Source organism: Chlamydotis macqueenii, chromosome 1 (assembly GCF_036417535.1).
Source record: "Chlamydotis macqueenii isolate bChlMac1 chromosome 1, bChlMac1.mat, whole genome shotgun sequence".
Classification (NCBI taxonomy): Eukaryota; Metazoa; Chordata; class Aves; order Otidiformes; family Otididae; genus Chlamydotis; species Chlamydotis macqueenii.
Genome location: NC_141556.1, coordinates 137,160,458 through 137,177,443, shown reverse-complemented (window position 1 = coordinate 137,177,443; position 16,986 = coordinate 137,160,458). Strand labels below are relative to the sequence as shown.

Below are 16,986 nucleotides of genomic sequence, written 5' to 3'. Positions count from 1 at the left end.
ACACATCACTGTACATTTTGAACAGTTCTTGGTCTAACGGATCCCCAGTCTGAAAGCTTTCTACAGCTAGAAGAAGATTTGTGCAGATGCAAGTGTATGCATGCATATACATATGTAAGGCTGGAAAACTTAAAAGAAAAATGCTTGACAGGATTAGGAACCTGACAGACTTCTTTGTCTCTGCCTTTACCAGGCATAGAACATGCTATGAAAGCTGCTATGTTATTAAAAATCAGCTTTTAACTCATGTTTTACCAGTAAACTAGTAAGTCCTAGTGAAGAGAATATTTTAGAAGCCAGTAGCAATTTCAGCTCTGCATATTAGGCAATACAAGACCTTTATGTAAAGTAAAAATTAAAAGGCTACTGGACACAAAACTTGAAAGAAAAAGACCTGGGATACAGGTTTATAGATTCATAGACAATTCATAACCATACTGAGAGAGTCCTTCCTAATTTGGGATGTGCTTTTTATAACAAAATATCATTAGAAACAGAATGCATACCCCAAATTTCAATCTAAGAATTATGTAGCTTTTGTCTCAAAGTTCTCTTATACTACATAGCATTCTTGAGAGGTAGGCAGCTATTCATCCTGGTGTGTAAATGGATAACTGAGGCACAATTTCAGGTGGGATTCATATCACCTTATCATCTAATGAAGAGCTGCAACGCCTAAAGTATTTTTCTGGACACTGAGGAGATGCAGAAGTAGTTTCTATCACTTTTCCAGGTGTGAACAACCTACCTACCTACCTACAACAGCCTCTCTTTTTTTTTGGCCACAGAGGAAGCCTAGGTGACTAGAATAGGTGAGATCTCTAAATTCAGGTATCTGAAATGAGGTAAGATAAATCCCCTTGCCACCATGATTTGAAGTCTGGAAGTCTAAGCCTGTGGCTGAATGCACACATGGCTTGTAGCCTTTGGACCATGATTTACCACAATAAGAACATTTCTTTGTTGCAGTTTCCTGGTGCAAACCGGGAAAAAAGAATTATTTTATGTTCCTTATGCTCCAAGTAGTGAACATCCTGGCCACATGCAGCCTCCCTAAATATCAGCTACAAGGGATTCAAACAGTTCGCTATATATGGATAGAAGCAGCAAAGGAAAGCAATCTTGCAGAACTGTTTCTCTCAAGACTGTTGAAAAACTAGATCATGCAGAGCAATCACCTGTCTACCTCATGAAAAAAAGAGCCCAGTGTTATACCCCATGAAAACCCCAGTTGTGCATAGCACCTGTAGTAAACTCCTTATAGCAACGTCAGTCCACATCTTGTTTCACTGAACCATACCTACTGAATAATATTTATTTTTTTAGGCTGGGTGTGAATGGGTTTCCTAAGAGGAAGAGAGGAAATAAAAGCAGCAGTTTCCTGGCATAAAATATTTCACTGACTGCTCAGAGGGATCTTAATCTTTTCCCAATAAAAATTTGCCACAGGTATTAAAGTAAAGACACAATTGTTCCGTAGCTGAACTACCACATTGATTTTGCATTGAGACCATCACTTACCTGGTTCATAGGTGCAGTTGCAAAATAAGTGTTAAGCTAAAAGAAAACAAAATGAAGCTCTGGATTGAGAGGGAATCCCGGATGGCCAAGGAATCCCTAACTCAGATACCTCTTGTGGGGTATCAAATAACATATGACAATAAGTGGGATTAATCCAGACAGGAGTCCTGGAAGTGTCTTCTCCCACAACCACACTTCAAAAGTAAAGGTCTACGCTATACATAGGCCATGTATAAACAAACCCTTATGCAGACACAGAAGTGCCCAGAGTTTTGCTAAATCATCTCAAAACTGGATTTGTATCAGTCACCACAACTGTCTAAAGGGCACATTTTTCAGGCTTGCACTTTTTATGTTACCCTCCAGAGGCTGATCGCTCCTTAACAAAGCATAAAATTTGGATCTAATATATGAAGGACTGTAAAGGTACAGACGCATTGTTGAGTCTCCAGTCTATCCTCTCCTCCTGTGTATGTGGATTTATACACACCCAATACTCACTAGTCTGTAAATACTAACTCAGGGTAAAATATTATATTATTAAATAATCTAGTTAATGCGTAATTTAGATTTCTGTGTACAGAAGGCAGAGCCACCATAATTTTAGGTCTTGCTACATCTTGGCTTCTGTTGCTGGGGTTAATGGCAAAATGCTGGTAGGCAGGTATAGATTCATCCTACCTAACCTTGAGCAAAGAGCAGAGTTCCTGAGTTAGGACCTCACCTACCCTAAACCCTCTGCACAGTCAATAGACAGAGTTGGGAAGCCTCCATTTGACCTGACTCATGTTCCAGGGGAAGGCTCTGACCTCTTTGATGACACAAGATACCTTGGGTTTCTTTTCTTTGTCCTTCCAGTCTCACGCATCCCAGACTACCAATGTACAATAAATGTTGGATGTACAGTGACTGACTTGGTTACTTTGTTCAACAAATCTTGCTGCCTCAACAAGCTTGGCTCTCGCCTATGCACCAAGGGGCTCAATGATGTGACCATGTGTTTCCTGATTGTGAGGTATTTGATAACAGGCCTTAAACTGAACTTTGATTCAAAAATCTTAGGAATGAAGTTTTGATGGTGTCAAACTACAAATCTAAAATCCTTCAAAACAGAGAATCGTAACTAGTGGCAGCCAAGCTTTTGGGTATGAAATAATATTTTGTCACTGCATCAAAATAATTTGTCGCCAGGTATGCCCTGTCAGGACAGCTTTTCTTTTCTGAATAGAACAGAAGATGTTGAAGAAAGTTCAGGGAAAGGAGCAAGCAGCCTGGTAACATGGACATCCAGGTGTAAGGTCTGCCCCCTCAGCTCGCTGTTGGTTGCAGCAGGTTAAGTGGAAAAGCACACATCTTCTCACTGGTGCAGCAGCAGGAGCTAAAGGTCTCCTATTGTACCCACTCTTAATCCAGGCTACATTCAGGTTTCTTATTTCAAAAACCCAGGGCTTTTCACAGGGTTATGCAGGTGGTAAAACAATGTATTTTAAAACTGTAGCCTGCAAAAATGTAGAGAATTTAAATTACATCCTGGAATGGTGCAGTGAGGACAGTGATGTCCGTACAGGATGTGTGAGCTTTCAAAACAAGTTTCTCAGATTCTGGAGGTAATAATTTGTAAAGCTATTTCCCTGGTGTTGGCTGTTGATGCACTTTAAAAAAAAAAACAGATGGGAAAAATCCTAGGGTGTAAATCCTCCTAAAATTTACACTGGTAGATTTTAATAAACTATATCTTGAAAACTGGAAGAGGAGCACAAAGGTCATGGTAAGGTTATTTAATCACAGAATCATAGAATAGTTTGCGTTGGAAGGGACCTTTAAAGGTCATCTAGTCCAACCTCCTTGCAAAAAGCAGGGACATCTCCAGCTAGATCAGGTTGCTCAGAGCCCCATCCAACCTGGCCTTAAATGTTTCCAGGGATGGGGCATCCACCACATCTCTAGGCAACCTGTTCCAGTGTTCCACCACCCTCATTGTCAAAAATTTCTTCCTGACGCCTAGTCAAAATCTGCCTTCTTTTAGTTTAAAACCATTACACCTTGTCCTATCACAGCAAACCTTGATAAAAAGTTTGTCCCCATCTTTCATACAAGCCTCCTTTAGGTATTGGAAGGCCACTATAAAGTCTTCCTGGAGCGTTCTCTTCTCCAGGCTGAACAGCCTCAACTCTCTCAGCCTTCATTCACAGGAGAGGTGCTCCAGTCCTCTTATAATCTTTGTGGCCCTCCTCTGGACTCGCTCCAACTGGTCCACATCCTTCCTACGTTGGGAGGTCCAGAGCTGGATGCAGTACTCCAGGTAGGGTCTCACCAGAGCAGAGTAGAGGGGCAGAATCACCTCCCTCGACCTGCTGGCCATGCTTCTTTTGCTGCAGCCCAGGATGCGGTTGCCTTTCTGGGCTGTGAGTGCACATTGCTGGCTCACGTTGAGCTTCTTGTCCATTAGTGCCCCCAAATCCTACTCCACATGGCTGCTCTAAATCCATTTTCCGCCCAGTCTGTATTTGTGCTTGGGATTGTCCAACCCATGTGCAGGACCTTGCACTTGGCCTTGTTGAACCTCATGAGGTTCACATGGGCCCACCTCTCCAGCCTGTCAAGGTCCCTCTGGATGGCATCCTTTCCCTCCAGCATGTCAACCATACCACAGAGCTTGGTATCGTTAGTGATATCTCTTGAGTATTTTAATTATTTTAAATACTTCATTTAAATAAATTATTAGCAATTCAAATTGGTAGAACAAATAAATTAGGTGAAGGCAGCAGATAGCTCTCCACTCCCACTCTCCAATCCCATGTGAAAGAAAATAAAATATACAGGATTTCTGCAAAACATATCATTTTTTTTTTTTAAGAAATATAGGCTTTTTATGCTCTTCAAGAGGCAGGAGTTTTCTGGGTTTTACCCCAAACTTGCTTTTGTGCCATTAAAATGTATTCTTTAAAATCCTTAATAGCAATCTGAAGATTGTAAGAAATCTGTTTTTAATAAATTAAAACATCCAGAAAGAGACAAAAGCTACAATCTTCAAAAATCAATTGGTGAATCAGAATTTTCCTGTTTTTTTGTTTTTTTTGTTTTTTTTTATGGAAGCTTGGGCTCCTAATTGTCTTAGATCCTTCAACAAAATTTTATCCTAACTCATAGGAAGATTAAACATGTAACACTGGGAAGATTCTGACAGTACACTGTATCCTTAATACAGTGATTTTTAGTATTTAGCCAATGAAGCTAAGTAACTTAAATTCCATTTACCAAGAAAGAGAGAATTATTTGCTGCTTTTTGTCTTGAAGGGAGAGATGTTTTTCATGAGGACATCTTGTATTGCAGTTAGCAAAAAACTGAGTGTTTAAATCTTAACCTTCCTGAAGCACACTAAAGCAATACCACGATGTTATAAAAATGTATACTTAATAAATACTTGAAAATTTATTGAAATTGGATACTGAAATTATAATGCATGTTAGCTAGCTAGTCACAAAGTCATTTTAAAAGCCTTTACAATATTCAGATTGCAGGTGATTAGCTGCATCTCAGAAATGCAAATGTGCCAATGGTATAACTCTGAGAACAACTGCTTTAATAAAAGACTGCTTAATTTAAAGCTCTGTGTTGCTCTTATGCACAGAACAGGGCTGCCAAGCGTTTAATAGCCAAGCAGTTTGGCCACATTTGGAAATAATCTTTCCTGTATGAAATAAGATTCAGAATGAAATAGTCTATTTGGACCCTTTCCATCCAATGTTAACTCTCCGATTTTTCAGTTAATAAAAAAGAATATAGTTGATTATGTTGGACAGAAAATACACTAGAAAAACATAGCATTGCTTGCTTTTGTTACTGAATTCTTAGCAATCTCTGAGTGATATATGCCTCTGGTGGGAGATATGTACAGAAGAGTGGAAAGTGCAGTCAGTCTGGCTATGTGGTTTTAAGAAAGGTATTCCAAAATAACAACCTCCATTAGCACGGTAGGTGAGTATGTACGCAAAGCGATTCCTATTGTCTCAGGGGAAAAAAAGCTTGCTGGTATAATGCAGTACTTGAGCTACTCCCTCGTGAGTAATTCATGGCTACAAAACCACAGAACTGAAGACAATCTATGAACATGTTTACATTATCTGCTACAGGCAACACACAATACCAATGGAAACTTTTTGGGATATGACAGAGAAATACATTTAAAAATAATTATGTGCAACAGCAAGCAAATACCATAAATAGAAAGAAATTTGTGCCAATCCAAAATCCATTCCATTAAAGCAGTTTTGTTTTTTGTTTTTTTGTTTTTTTTAAAAAAAAAGATCACCTAGCTTCAGTTCATCAAAACATGAAGGCTTCAGTGCAGTGCCTGCTAATGCCACTTACAGTGAAAATAGCTCTCTGTGTAACACCACACTATTGAGGTACACTCTGATATTTTAGGGACAATCTTGGAAACTCATCAATAAAAGTTGGGATATTACATCATTCCACAGGACAAAGAATATAATCCAACAAAGTGAAAAAATGTCCAAGCGGTGTTCTGAGTAAAATGAGGACATTAGTGGGCAAATCTCCTGTACCAGTGAAAGTTGGAATGAACTGGGAGAATCCCATGTGTTAGTAACCTGGGCAGATCTGTAGCAGTGAGATTTGGTGGGAATATCTCCATTGGAGGTGTTCATTAAACAACGAGATTTAAAAAAAGCTTTACAGCATTTAGAAAACCCTTCTACATACACATATATATGCATATATTTAATTTGGGTTAGCATTATAGCTTTCAATTACACTGAAACTAACAGCCAGGATATTTGTGTAAGAGCTACTGCATTAAAAAAAAAAAAAAAAAAAAAGAGAAAAGAAAACTGGTCAGTTCTTTCATTTCTTTCTACTGTCATTTAAGGTGTTCAGACCATTTTGTAATCAAAATTTCTTACAGTGTTGATTTGTTTTCTCTTCAAACTTTTAATGACACCATTTTTGCAAAGTGATAAAACAAAAGTTCAGATTGCACACTCAGCACTTCATGCTATGCTCAAAAATGATCATTTTGCATCTCCGAAAGTAGACTAATTGATACATGGTTTGCAGATCAAAGCTTTTGCCTTCACTTGGGAAACCTGCAGTACAGTCTAAAAATGAAATACCTTGCTATTTATTCACTAGTAAGCAAAGAGTGAAACTCCATATCACAAAGGTGTGGAAATAGCACACCTTTCTGCTGCCATGTTCTCACGTAGTGCCAATAACTGACTTGCATAAAGCCTTCTAGCATAAAGCCATAGATAAAAATAGGTCAGAAGACAAGCAATGTGCTGTGTTATCATTAGGACCTATCTGCTTAGCAGCGATTAATCAGAGAAGCTTTTGCTTCCTTATCTACTGTGTTCCAATTAGTTCCAAATTACTGTTAGAGCTTTTTGGTATCCAGCTTGCTCAGATGTAGAAGCATATGTTGAAGGTTACTTGGTCTTTCCAGCAGTGTTAAATTTTATAGTGTGTTGTCCAAAATTAGGCTGTTCAGTGAAATATTAAATTGAGGTTACAGCAAAAAAAAAACCAAAACATTTCAAAAATCCACCTGATTTTTCCATAAATCTCAAATACCATGATATATTCACAGTATGCTACTTTTAAATGATTTTAAAATGCCAGTGCATGAAGCCTCAGAGAACCTTTCAGATAGCCTGGAGAACTAACTCCAGTGTAGCAATGGAGAAAATGAGGTGCTCACACCAACAGAGGAGGCAGTGCAAGAGTTTGATTCAGTGCTGAGACTTGGCATGGACCACACCATTTTTTCACTGATACAAAGTATGTAAACATGTCCACAGCACTGACTGTCATCAAAACATCTCAACGAATTTTGTAAGAACAAAATCACTTCTGCACTGGGTCAGAGCTAAGTCTATCTAGCTCAGTGCGTGCCTGGGGTATCTGACGGTAGACAAAAGCAAGAGCGTAGGAAGGTGTTAAGGAACAGGGAAAGCGCACAAAGATCATTTCTCATCACACTGTCCCAAGCTCAAACAGCGTACAGCTCGGGGACTTCCTGAGCCAGGAGGAAGTCTCTGCACTTCATTGTTCTCAGTGGATTTTTCTTGCATGATCAGTTCAGTCATCTCTTGAGCTCAAACAGACTTTTAATCAACTCTGTGGCAATGAGTTCCAAATTTAAATACATACTGAACAAACTCCGCCTTTGGATTGATTTGGTTCATTTCAAAATCCTTCAGTTTCATAAAGCAAGTACATGTTAGTTAGAGGTATGCCCATTAAACATATGAGGAACAGGAAGAATTTAAGTGACTTCTCGATATTCATAGTCAATGATTGCTATGCACTGAACCTAGAAGTCTTGACTTTCTGGCCAAAGGTTAGACATTACAGTTTTCTCAGAGGAATAGTTATTTAACAACAAAACAATTCGAGAAATAATCAGTAAGCTTGTTTGTTCAGGAAAGCCACAGATTCAAAATAGAGAATGCATTTAATAAAAATGTGCTACAATACAAAATACAAAGCAATGATAGTTAATGTCATTATAAGTCAAAGTTACCATATTAATTGTTCTTCTGATGTTTGCCACCCTAGACTTCAGTATACTAACTGACACCTACGCTTTGTAGCCTTGAAGACAGTAAAAAAATCAAGGGGAAGGACTTAATCTGTATTTCTGACAAAGGTCCAGTTGTGAAGGGTATATAAATGACAACAAGGCTGCAGTTCTAACTAGCCCAGACAACAGAAATGAGGCCTTTGTCCCTGTGCCTACATCTGCAACAAGAGACCTAAGACGCAAGAGGCAAGTTGAGAAGTGGGCCCATGTGAACCTGATAAAGTTCAACAAGACCAAGTGCAAGGCCCTGCACATGGGTCGGGGCAACCCCCGGTATCAATACAGGCTGGGGGATGAAGAGATTGAGAGCAGCCCTGCGGAGAATTTGGGGGTACTGGCAGATGAAAAGCTGGACATGAGCTGTCAATGTGCGCTTACAACCCAGAAGGCTAATTGTATCCCGTGCTGCATCAAAAGAAGCATGGTCAGCAGCTCGAGGGAGGTGATTCTGCCCCTCTACTCTGCTCTGGTGAGACCCTACTTGGAGTACTGTGTCCAGCTGTAGGGTCCTCAGCACATGACAGACATGGACCTCTTGGAGTGGGTCCAGAGGAGGGCCATGAAGATGATCAGAGGGCTGGACCACCTCTCCTGTGAATGAAGGCTGAGAGAGTTGAGGCTGTTCAGCCTGGAGAAGAGAAAGCTCCAGGGAGACCTTACAGCAGCCTTCCAATACCTAAAGGGGGCTTATGAGAAAGATGGAGACAAACTTTTCAGCAGGGCCTGTTGTGATAGGACAAAGGGTCGTAGTCTTGAACTACAAGAGGGTAGATTTAGAGTAGATATAAGGGAGAAATATTTCACAATGATGGTGGTAGAACACTGGACCAGGTTGCCCAGAGAGGTGGTGGATGCCCCATCCCTGGAAACATTCAAGGTCAGGCTGGACAGGGCTCTGAGCAACCTGATCTAGCTGGAGATGTCCCTGCTCCTAGTCTTCAAAAGCTCTCACTACATGGCACTCTCAAAAAACACAGAAGACATTTATCCGAATGAATTTTAACCGAATTTAAAACCTTTGAAAATCATTATTGGTTTGGATTTAAAATTTTGGGTTTAAATCTTCCTAGAAAATATTTTTTCCTTTTGTTCTTGGTATATAAGTAAATTTATGTTTAAAGGCACTTGATTTACAAAGAAATTACAAGGAAACAGAAGTAGGAAAGAGAACGTTTATACTTACTAACAACATTAGCTTGTCCAGTGAAGATGGTGTACTGCAGCTCATAAGAGACCACACTGAACTCATCATCCGATGTCCAGTGGACAGTAATGGTATCATAAGAAGCTGTACAGAGCTCTTCTCGAATGGTGGGTGGGTTGGGAGCTGTGAGATACAACACAGGTGGCTTACTGACACAATCAGTAAAATATTTCCCTCCTCACCTGAGATTAGGAGATGCATCTGATGTATTATTTTGCAGTTATACTGTCCAACAGACTTGTCAACAATTTTTCACTAATTCCAGTAGTAACTTATATTATCAATAAATTGTTGCAAATGAATTATTTCCATCAATATAACCACCTAGGAACTCCAGATTTTGAAAATATTCTGTATTAAAGTAGCTTAAGTTTCAGGTGCCCTAGCACAAGTGATATGTTGGTGGTCACATTAAACTGCGATTAATGGGTGCAACTGACATGTTTTTCTAGGTTTGTTTCTGACCATCACACTAAAATTTCACATATCAAAAGCATGTATCAATAGGGAGGGTCAGCACGCTTCACTGTTGACTTGAAAGCAGTGTTTGCCTAGGCTATATTACCAGAGATTGGCTAAGTGGTATTTAAAAAACTTAATTTTGACAGAGCCTCCAAACACTCATGCTTTCATGGTCAATCTCACCAAGTTTATTTTTATTTATTTCCTTGCTACCTTTTCTAACATAGATGCATATAATTTATGTCGGCTATACAACTCACTTTTTTTTTCAGCCTTACGTAAAGAGTTCTTATCATAACATCATGAGTGTATGACTATTACAACCTAAACTTCAATGTCATTGCTAATTAAATAATTCTAGAAAACAATCCAAACATCTTACTAAAAAGTTGTCTCTCTGGTTGTTTTTTTTTTTTTTAATCAATAAACAAGATCTCTGTGTAGCAAGCTACATATTCTTCTCCCATATTAACACACAGGTTTATTACAAAAATCTATTTAAAGAATTGAAACTTGAAACAAACTTCTCAGGTCTAAATTTTCCTTGTTTGTATTCTCTAGAAAGCCAAGCATCTAAATAAGAAACAAATGAGTTTCTTTGAAAGACTGCTGGGCCTTGCTGCATACTTGCCTCAGTGGGAGCCTCATTCCTAATCATCTTCCCTACATGGCACCATCATGCAAAAAAAAAAAAAAAAAAAATTATTGTGCCTAATAGTGTTCCTTCCAGCTGTTACAGAGGGAGGAGGGAGGGCACTCAAGCTGAAACAACCACAATATGCCTGAATTAAAGGAAAAGGAAGGCAACACTCAATGGTACTTTTGCTGTCAGCTCTTTAACTTCCGTTAGCCACAAATAATGGCCTCAAAAAAAGTCCCTCTGAAGGAATTCCACCTTTACTTTTGCAACAACTTATTTTTATGAAACATCTATTTTACTTTCCATGAAGAATTTTTATTGCTCATATGCCTGGTTTACTGATGTATGTTCCCAAAGATTAAAGTGCAGATGCATTTCCAAGCTGCCTCTTTCAACCAAGGGACATAAGGAAACTTTCAAATGTGTTTCATGATATGACCGTGATTTGTGATGCTCTAAATATTGTAGCACGGAAGTTTACCAATGCCTTTTTTTTTTTTTTCTCTACAGAAGAATCCTTGCGACAGATGGCTATTAATAAAGAGAGAGAGAAATGAACTAAATAAGAACAGTCATCCAGGAGAGGAATGTAAACAAAAGGAGGAAGAAAAGCCCCAAAATCCTCAGGAAAGATTAGTGCTGCAGTTTAGAGGTTGTGTACTAACTGAGGCCAACTAACTGTTGTGAAAGCTATGCAGAACTGTATTGGTCCTATCAGCTACATTTCAAAAATGTATTCAGCAGAACAATTTACTGGAGGTTTTTTTCCCTAGCTGAGGCTTCATTTTTATAGTTTGCCTATCCTTCAAAGGCAAAAAAAAAAAAAAAGTAAAAAAAAAATTAATTACAAATATATAAGTGGATCCATTATTTTATGTGCTAGTACTCAAATAAAGTCTTCTTCAGTTACCTCCAGCACCTAACGGCAAAATCTTTTACTTGAGAAATGTACCTGTTATTACTACAACACAGATAATAAATATTAATTCATGGAAAGCAACCATTACCAAAGGTTTAATGAACTGTAAACTGCATTTCAATAGCACCTAAGTGTCTGCAACTCCTTTGAAAATGACAGCTTAAGTTCTCTTTTCATATGCACACCTGGCTGGCCTTATGGCAGGAGATTTACAGGCCTTCATGTAATGAGAATGACAGAAAAAAGAGATTTGACCTAAACAGCACATCTTTTCTCTTGCTCTTATGATTAACTCACAGCCACCTGAGACTGTACTTCGTGAAACTCAGCTCTTCGGCAACACTCATTTCATAAACCACTCAGAATTAAACAAAATTTACCTGCTTCTCCCGCAGACAGACAGGGAAGTCTGCATGCAAATGATTTGTTATGAATTTCAAAATAACGTAGAAGTCTGACTGCCAAATTCATCATTCCACAGCACAGACTCCTTTGGAGAGTGCAAGGCCGTAATGCAATTAAAGAAATTGGCCTTAATCAGTTATCTTCATTATTACATTTGGCAGTGTGTGACTTGCTGATCATGTTTACTAGTAGTGCTATGGAGCTCAGGTGCCACAGGGAAAGCTCTACAGAGACTCCAGAGTGATCTTGGTGCTGCACCAGCACCTTCCCCCACGTGGCCTTGACTCGAGTGTGCTGAAGAGGAAGCCCAGCACACTTCCAGCACAGAAGTGGAAGACCTAGAACCTCATATCCACCCTTTGGTCCTGTTTCCCGGTGGAGAAGCAGTGATTGCCCACAAGCCCTTCCAGTCCACTTCAGGGTGAGGACGGAGCACTGACTCACAGTAGTGACCAGAGTGATGTTTGATGGCTGATGTTGTTCATACTCTCAGTTACTGGCAGCCTCCTGTCTACAAACTGCCACCCAATGTCAGGGAGAGCTGAAAAAAATATTGAAGCAGCTCTTGAAAACTGCAAATTTACAGCCTTGAGCAGTGAGGGAACCTGAACTCAGTGCCAGGAGACTTAGCAAGGCACAATGAAAGCTGCGGAGGTTTAAGGAATTGCTTCCTAACATCTGTAGCTCTCCTTGATCATGGGGTGGCAATCTCCATAGAGGACCAGGGCAAACATCTGGGAGTGGTAACTGCTTCAGTCAAATTGACTTTCATCCACTTGCATTCATGAATCAACACTCTCTGACAAGAGTGAAAATCATTGCTGAAGGCTGTTTTAGTTCATTTGTGTGACTTCAACTCAAAACTGAGCAGGCACACTTAAATAGTCAGGAATCGCATCTGAAGTGCCTGAAAGGCAATAACTAATATTAGAAAAGCAGTTTCTTAAATTTGCTCCCAGAAGTAACTGACCTTGTGAGTACACCTACTCCCTTTCAACCAGGTTAGTCTAACCCACCCATTGATGTTCAATGTTATCTGCGTGGCTTTTGCTCTGAAGCAGACTGAAAGCAGTCACTTGGTCCATAGACCTGAGAGGCAGTTTAGGGAATCTGGAGGTGAATTAGGATTCACCTCTCATCGGTGAATTTCAGCATGAATAAAGTGGCTTCTGGGTGACTATTGAGACTATTTCTAAATACTTTCAGCTCCAGCTCACAGAGATTGACTAAAACCACCTCAACTTCCTTTTGTTTGCTAGATCTCCACCTCCCTGGTGGCATGGGGTGATGACTTTGTAAAGGTTCCTTACTGATTTTAATACTGAGTAAAACCCAAAGATCTAAGCCACCTCCTTGACTTAATGGTGCTAGAAATATTCATATTGCTGGTATGAACATGAAAGAGCTGAGGAAGCTGCTCTGAACCTCTCTCAGCTGTTGGTCACAGGCTCCATGGTGTATCATAACAGTAGACTGAACCAGCATGTAGGAACTTGAAAGGCACAGTTACATCAGATGTGATCTTTTAATACTGAAAGAGATAAGAGGAAAGATAGGTTGTGAAGGGTTTCCAGAATGAAGTTGTTTTCATGTGAAAAAAACTTCTGGTATATGCTAGACAATGCATATTTCTTAGTACAGTCATAGCTAAAGTGATGGATGAAGAAAATGTATCATTGTTTCAGATGGGATTTCTGAAGCAGGGCAAATCGCAAGGTCGAAGAATAGATGTTCCTGCAATTGATTTCAAAGCATTAACACACAGAACAAGTATTTTTGATTCACAATGGATAAAAAAAGTCCTCATGTTAGTAATATTGTGCAGAGAGTTTGCAAGTGATGATATACATTGCCTGGATCTAGCTAGATAAATGTTTAGAAAAAGATGAGTTCCAGATGAAGAGCTTGAGCAACTGGCAAGATAAGAAAGCTTTCAAAAGACATCAAGGCTACATATACAGCGAATAGAACAGTCAGAGGAAGATTAAGGGTATTGTTTTACTCTACTGAGCTTGACATCTCAATGTCTGGCTGGCAACTTTCAGAGATTTTTCATTTGGATAGCAGAAGCTTTGGACAGATAGCTGTGCAAATGATAAACACAAACTAGTTAAATTTGTATTTGGGGAAAAAATAGCCTAGAAGAAAGAAAGGTGCAAACTTCCATGTGCCACATCGAAAACCGGGGCTGGGGAAATGGAGGATGAAGATCTGAGAAACAGTACACTGGGAAGAACCAAAGGAGAAGAAAATCCCCAGAAGACAACCAAGGTCAATTGCTTTGATGGCAACTGACAGCAGACAGAATGAAGCTGGAATTCAGGCTTTGACATTTTGATCAGAAACAGTACAGACGATTGATATAATATAAGCTTCTTCACTTGACTCACAACGCAGATGTACCACTAGGACTTACAAAGGGTCTTCATTTTACTTAACTGTGAAATATGACAAAAATAAAGCCCAATTCACTCTGTCACACAGTTTTCAGTTTAAGATCTATGAAGATTCCATTCATTGGTCTGAAAGGGGTAAAATAAAATAAATTATCCTGCAGAGTTTCTGAACAACAATAGAGAATAATCATGTGCATTTGACTCTTGGAACTTTATATACACATATATATTACATACATACATATATTTACATAAACTTATTTTAACTGTCTGCATAGGTTGTATTTTATGCTCAGATGATTTGGACATGTGTTTTGGATTTTGTGATTGCAGCCATATGCTATTTATTAATGTGAAGAAAAATAGTACAAAGACAGAACCAGCTAAAACTGTTCTTCACTGGCCATCAAGGGCAAAGATAAAAACGGCAGATTAGGAAGAAATAGCAAAACTGTTTGATACATTTGCAAGTTCCCTTAGACTGCATTGTGAGCAATTTTTCAAGACCATGTATGAGGTGGGAAGAAGGCAGAGAAGGAGCAGAAAGGATCTTTGTGGCATTGCACCCTGTAGCAAGACCACCCTTCATTTTGGTAGAGATACAGCCTTCATTTTCTGCAGTGCACAGCAATTAGGCCGGTAATATTGACATGGGATGTACAAAGGGAAGAAGACCTGGAGGGTGCAGGAACAGACTGCTAGATGGAGTTCACCTCTTATAACTTTGAAGATGCAAACCACAATTACTTCTACTTGAATGAGCCTGTCTAGCCTCCGTTTGGAGCCAGCTGGGAGAAACAGACACCTCCAGCATTGAGTCAACTGACTGATAAATATGCCTTAAAATGAGGTGGTTATTCCTCTTCTTCGACTATAAAGGAAGCTGAGGCTGATTATGTTACAGGTAGATTCCTAGGTTAGAGCAAATGAGTCTGGCTTTTTCTTAATCCTTCCTTTCATTTCCTTGGCTTTTTATGATTTTGTGGTGAATACTCAACATGGTGGCAAAATTCCAGTAGACTTTCGGTAGAGGCAGACACCATAACATTTCACTGGTGCTGTATAATAAGTTATCACCACATTATTATTGTGTAGTATTTACTTGAGTATGTGTTAAACACTGATTGTATTCAGCAGTTACACAGTGAATACAGAAATTTCTTGCAGATAAAAATCTCTCGTTCAGATAGCAGGGCTCTGTAACACAAGGGTGGTGCTGCCCTGTACATGCAGACAAGCCTTGCTCCTCCTGGTATTAATCTGTTCACTCATTCCTCTGCAGAAAAGCCAGAAACCAAGTCCTCTGCATGGAAAAGATCCAGTGGTTGGCAATGAGGAGACTCCACATTCTCATATTTTTCTGAAATAACACAAGTATATCCCCTGCAAACTGGGCTAAGAGAATGGGCCCAGGAAGCATTTTCAAGTGCTTTTCTTACAGTGCTTTGTGACTTTCATTGCAAATTCTCGCTGTTAACAGCAGATGCTTAAAGGCCCTGCAAAACGAAAATCAACTCCGTGTCTCTTCTGCTTTCAATTGAACTGGAATGAATTGTTCTAATTCTGGCATGGAAATCAAAACACCCTAAATTACAGTAATTTGTTTCTCTTTGTGAGTCATTATATACTCTGAGATCACACATTACTCAGGACCTAATCCTGTGGGCTTCTTCAGGCCCAGGCTCTCAGTGAGGGGAGATGGGGCTCCACTCTGGGGAGAACCCACCCCATGCCCTGGGGGCAGAGCGCACCGCCTGCTTTCTAGTCCCAGGCATGGCGAGGTCCTCCAGGTCTGTGACGGGGAAAACACACAGTGTCACTGGAAGGAGAAAACATCTTTCATTGCAAGCCCTTGGATGCTGATTGCTTGAACACCACCTGGTTGCTGATGGGAAATTCGCCAGGCTGCAATTTGTAGCAGCGAGGAGGCAGCCCCAAGGGAGAGGGTAACAGGTGGAGCGCCCATCCCCTGGGAAATGGGATTTTGTTTCTGCTCTCCTTCCTCTGGCTGCTCCAGGCTGAGTTCCAGCTGTTCTTGCATTTCACTCTGCTGTGGTGGCTTTTAACAATTTCTCACTCCCGCTTGCTCACACCCTGGTAAGGAGGAATGCAAGGAGAGGAGGTAGGGAATGCATTCCAGTGGTGCTCTGTAGCATCCAATCCTTCCCGGGGCATTCTGGGGCTGCTATGGGGGGGTAATATATTCAGGATTAAGAGGCAGAGTGTATTTGGTTTATGTGGCAAGGTTTTGGTAGTGGTTGGGCTGCAAGGGTGACTTCTGTGAGAAAATACCAGGAGCTGACCCCATGTGAGACACAATTCATTCTAAGAGACCCGCTGCTGCCCAAAGCTGAGCCCATCACTGATGCTGGTAGTGCCTCTGTGATAACATATTTATGAAGGGGGAAAAAAAGGCTGCGCATTAGCTGAGAGGAGTGAGAAAATGTGAAACAGCCCCGCAGACACCAAGGTCAGTGAAGAAGGAGGAGGAGGAGGAGGAGGTGCTGCAGGCACTGCAGTAGAGATTCCCGTACAACTTGTGGAGAAGACCATGGTGAGGCAAGCTGTCCTCCTGCAGCCCATGGAGGCCCACAGAGGAGCAGAGATCCACCTGCAGCCCGTGGAGCACCCCATGCTGGAGCAGGCTGATATGGCCTGAAGGAAGCTGCACCCTGTGGAAAGAAGCCCATGCAGGAGCAAGTTTTCTGGCGGGAACTGTGGCCCATGGGGGACCCACAATGGAGCAGTCCATCCCTGAAGGATTATACCCCATGGAAAGGACCCACTCTGAAGCAGTTCTTGGGAGACTGCAGGCTGTGGGAGGGACCCAC

At 40.4% G+C, this 16,986-nt stretch overlaps 1 protein-coding gene across 4 annotated transcripts in view; it reads right to left on the bottom strand.

Moving 5' to 3' along the window:
- The window catches only part of MID1 (midline 1), a 186,069-nt gene that overhangs the window by 10,337 nt on the left and 158,746 nt on the right, over positions 1 to 16,986 (bottom strand). For all 4 annotated transcript variants that reach the window (XM_086768102.1, XM_086768106.1, XM_086768113.1 and 1 more), the window contains exon 7: positions 9,313 to 9,456. In XM_086768102.1, the coding sequence (XP_086624228.1) occupies positions 9,313 to 9,456 (144 nt within the window). The remainder of the gene's footprint in view (positions 1 to 9,312; positions 9,457 to 16,986) is intronic.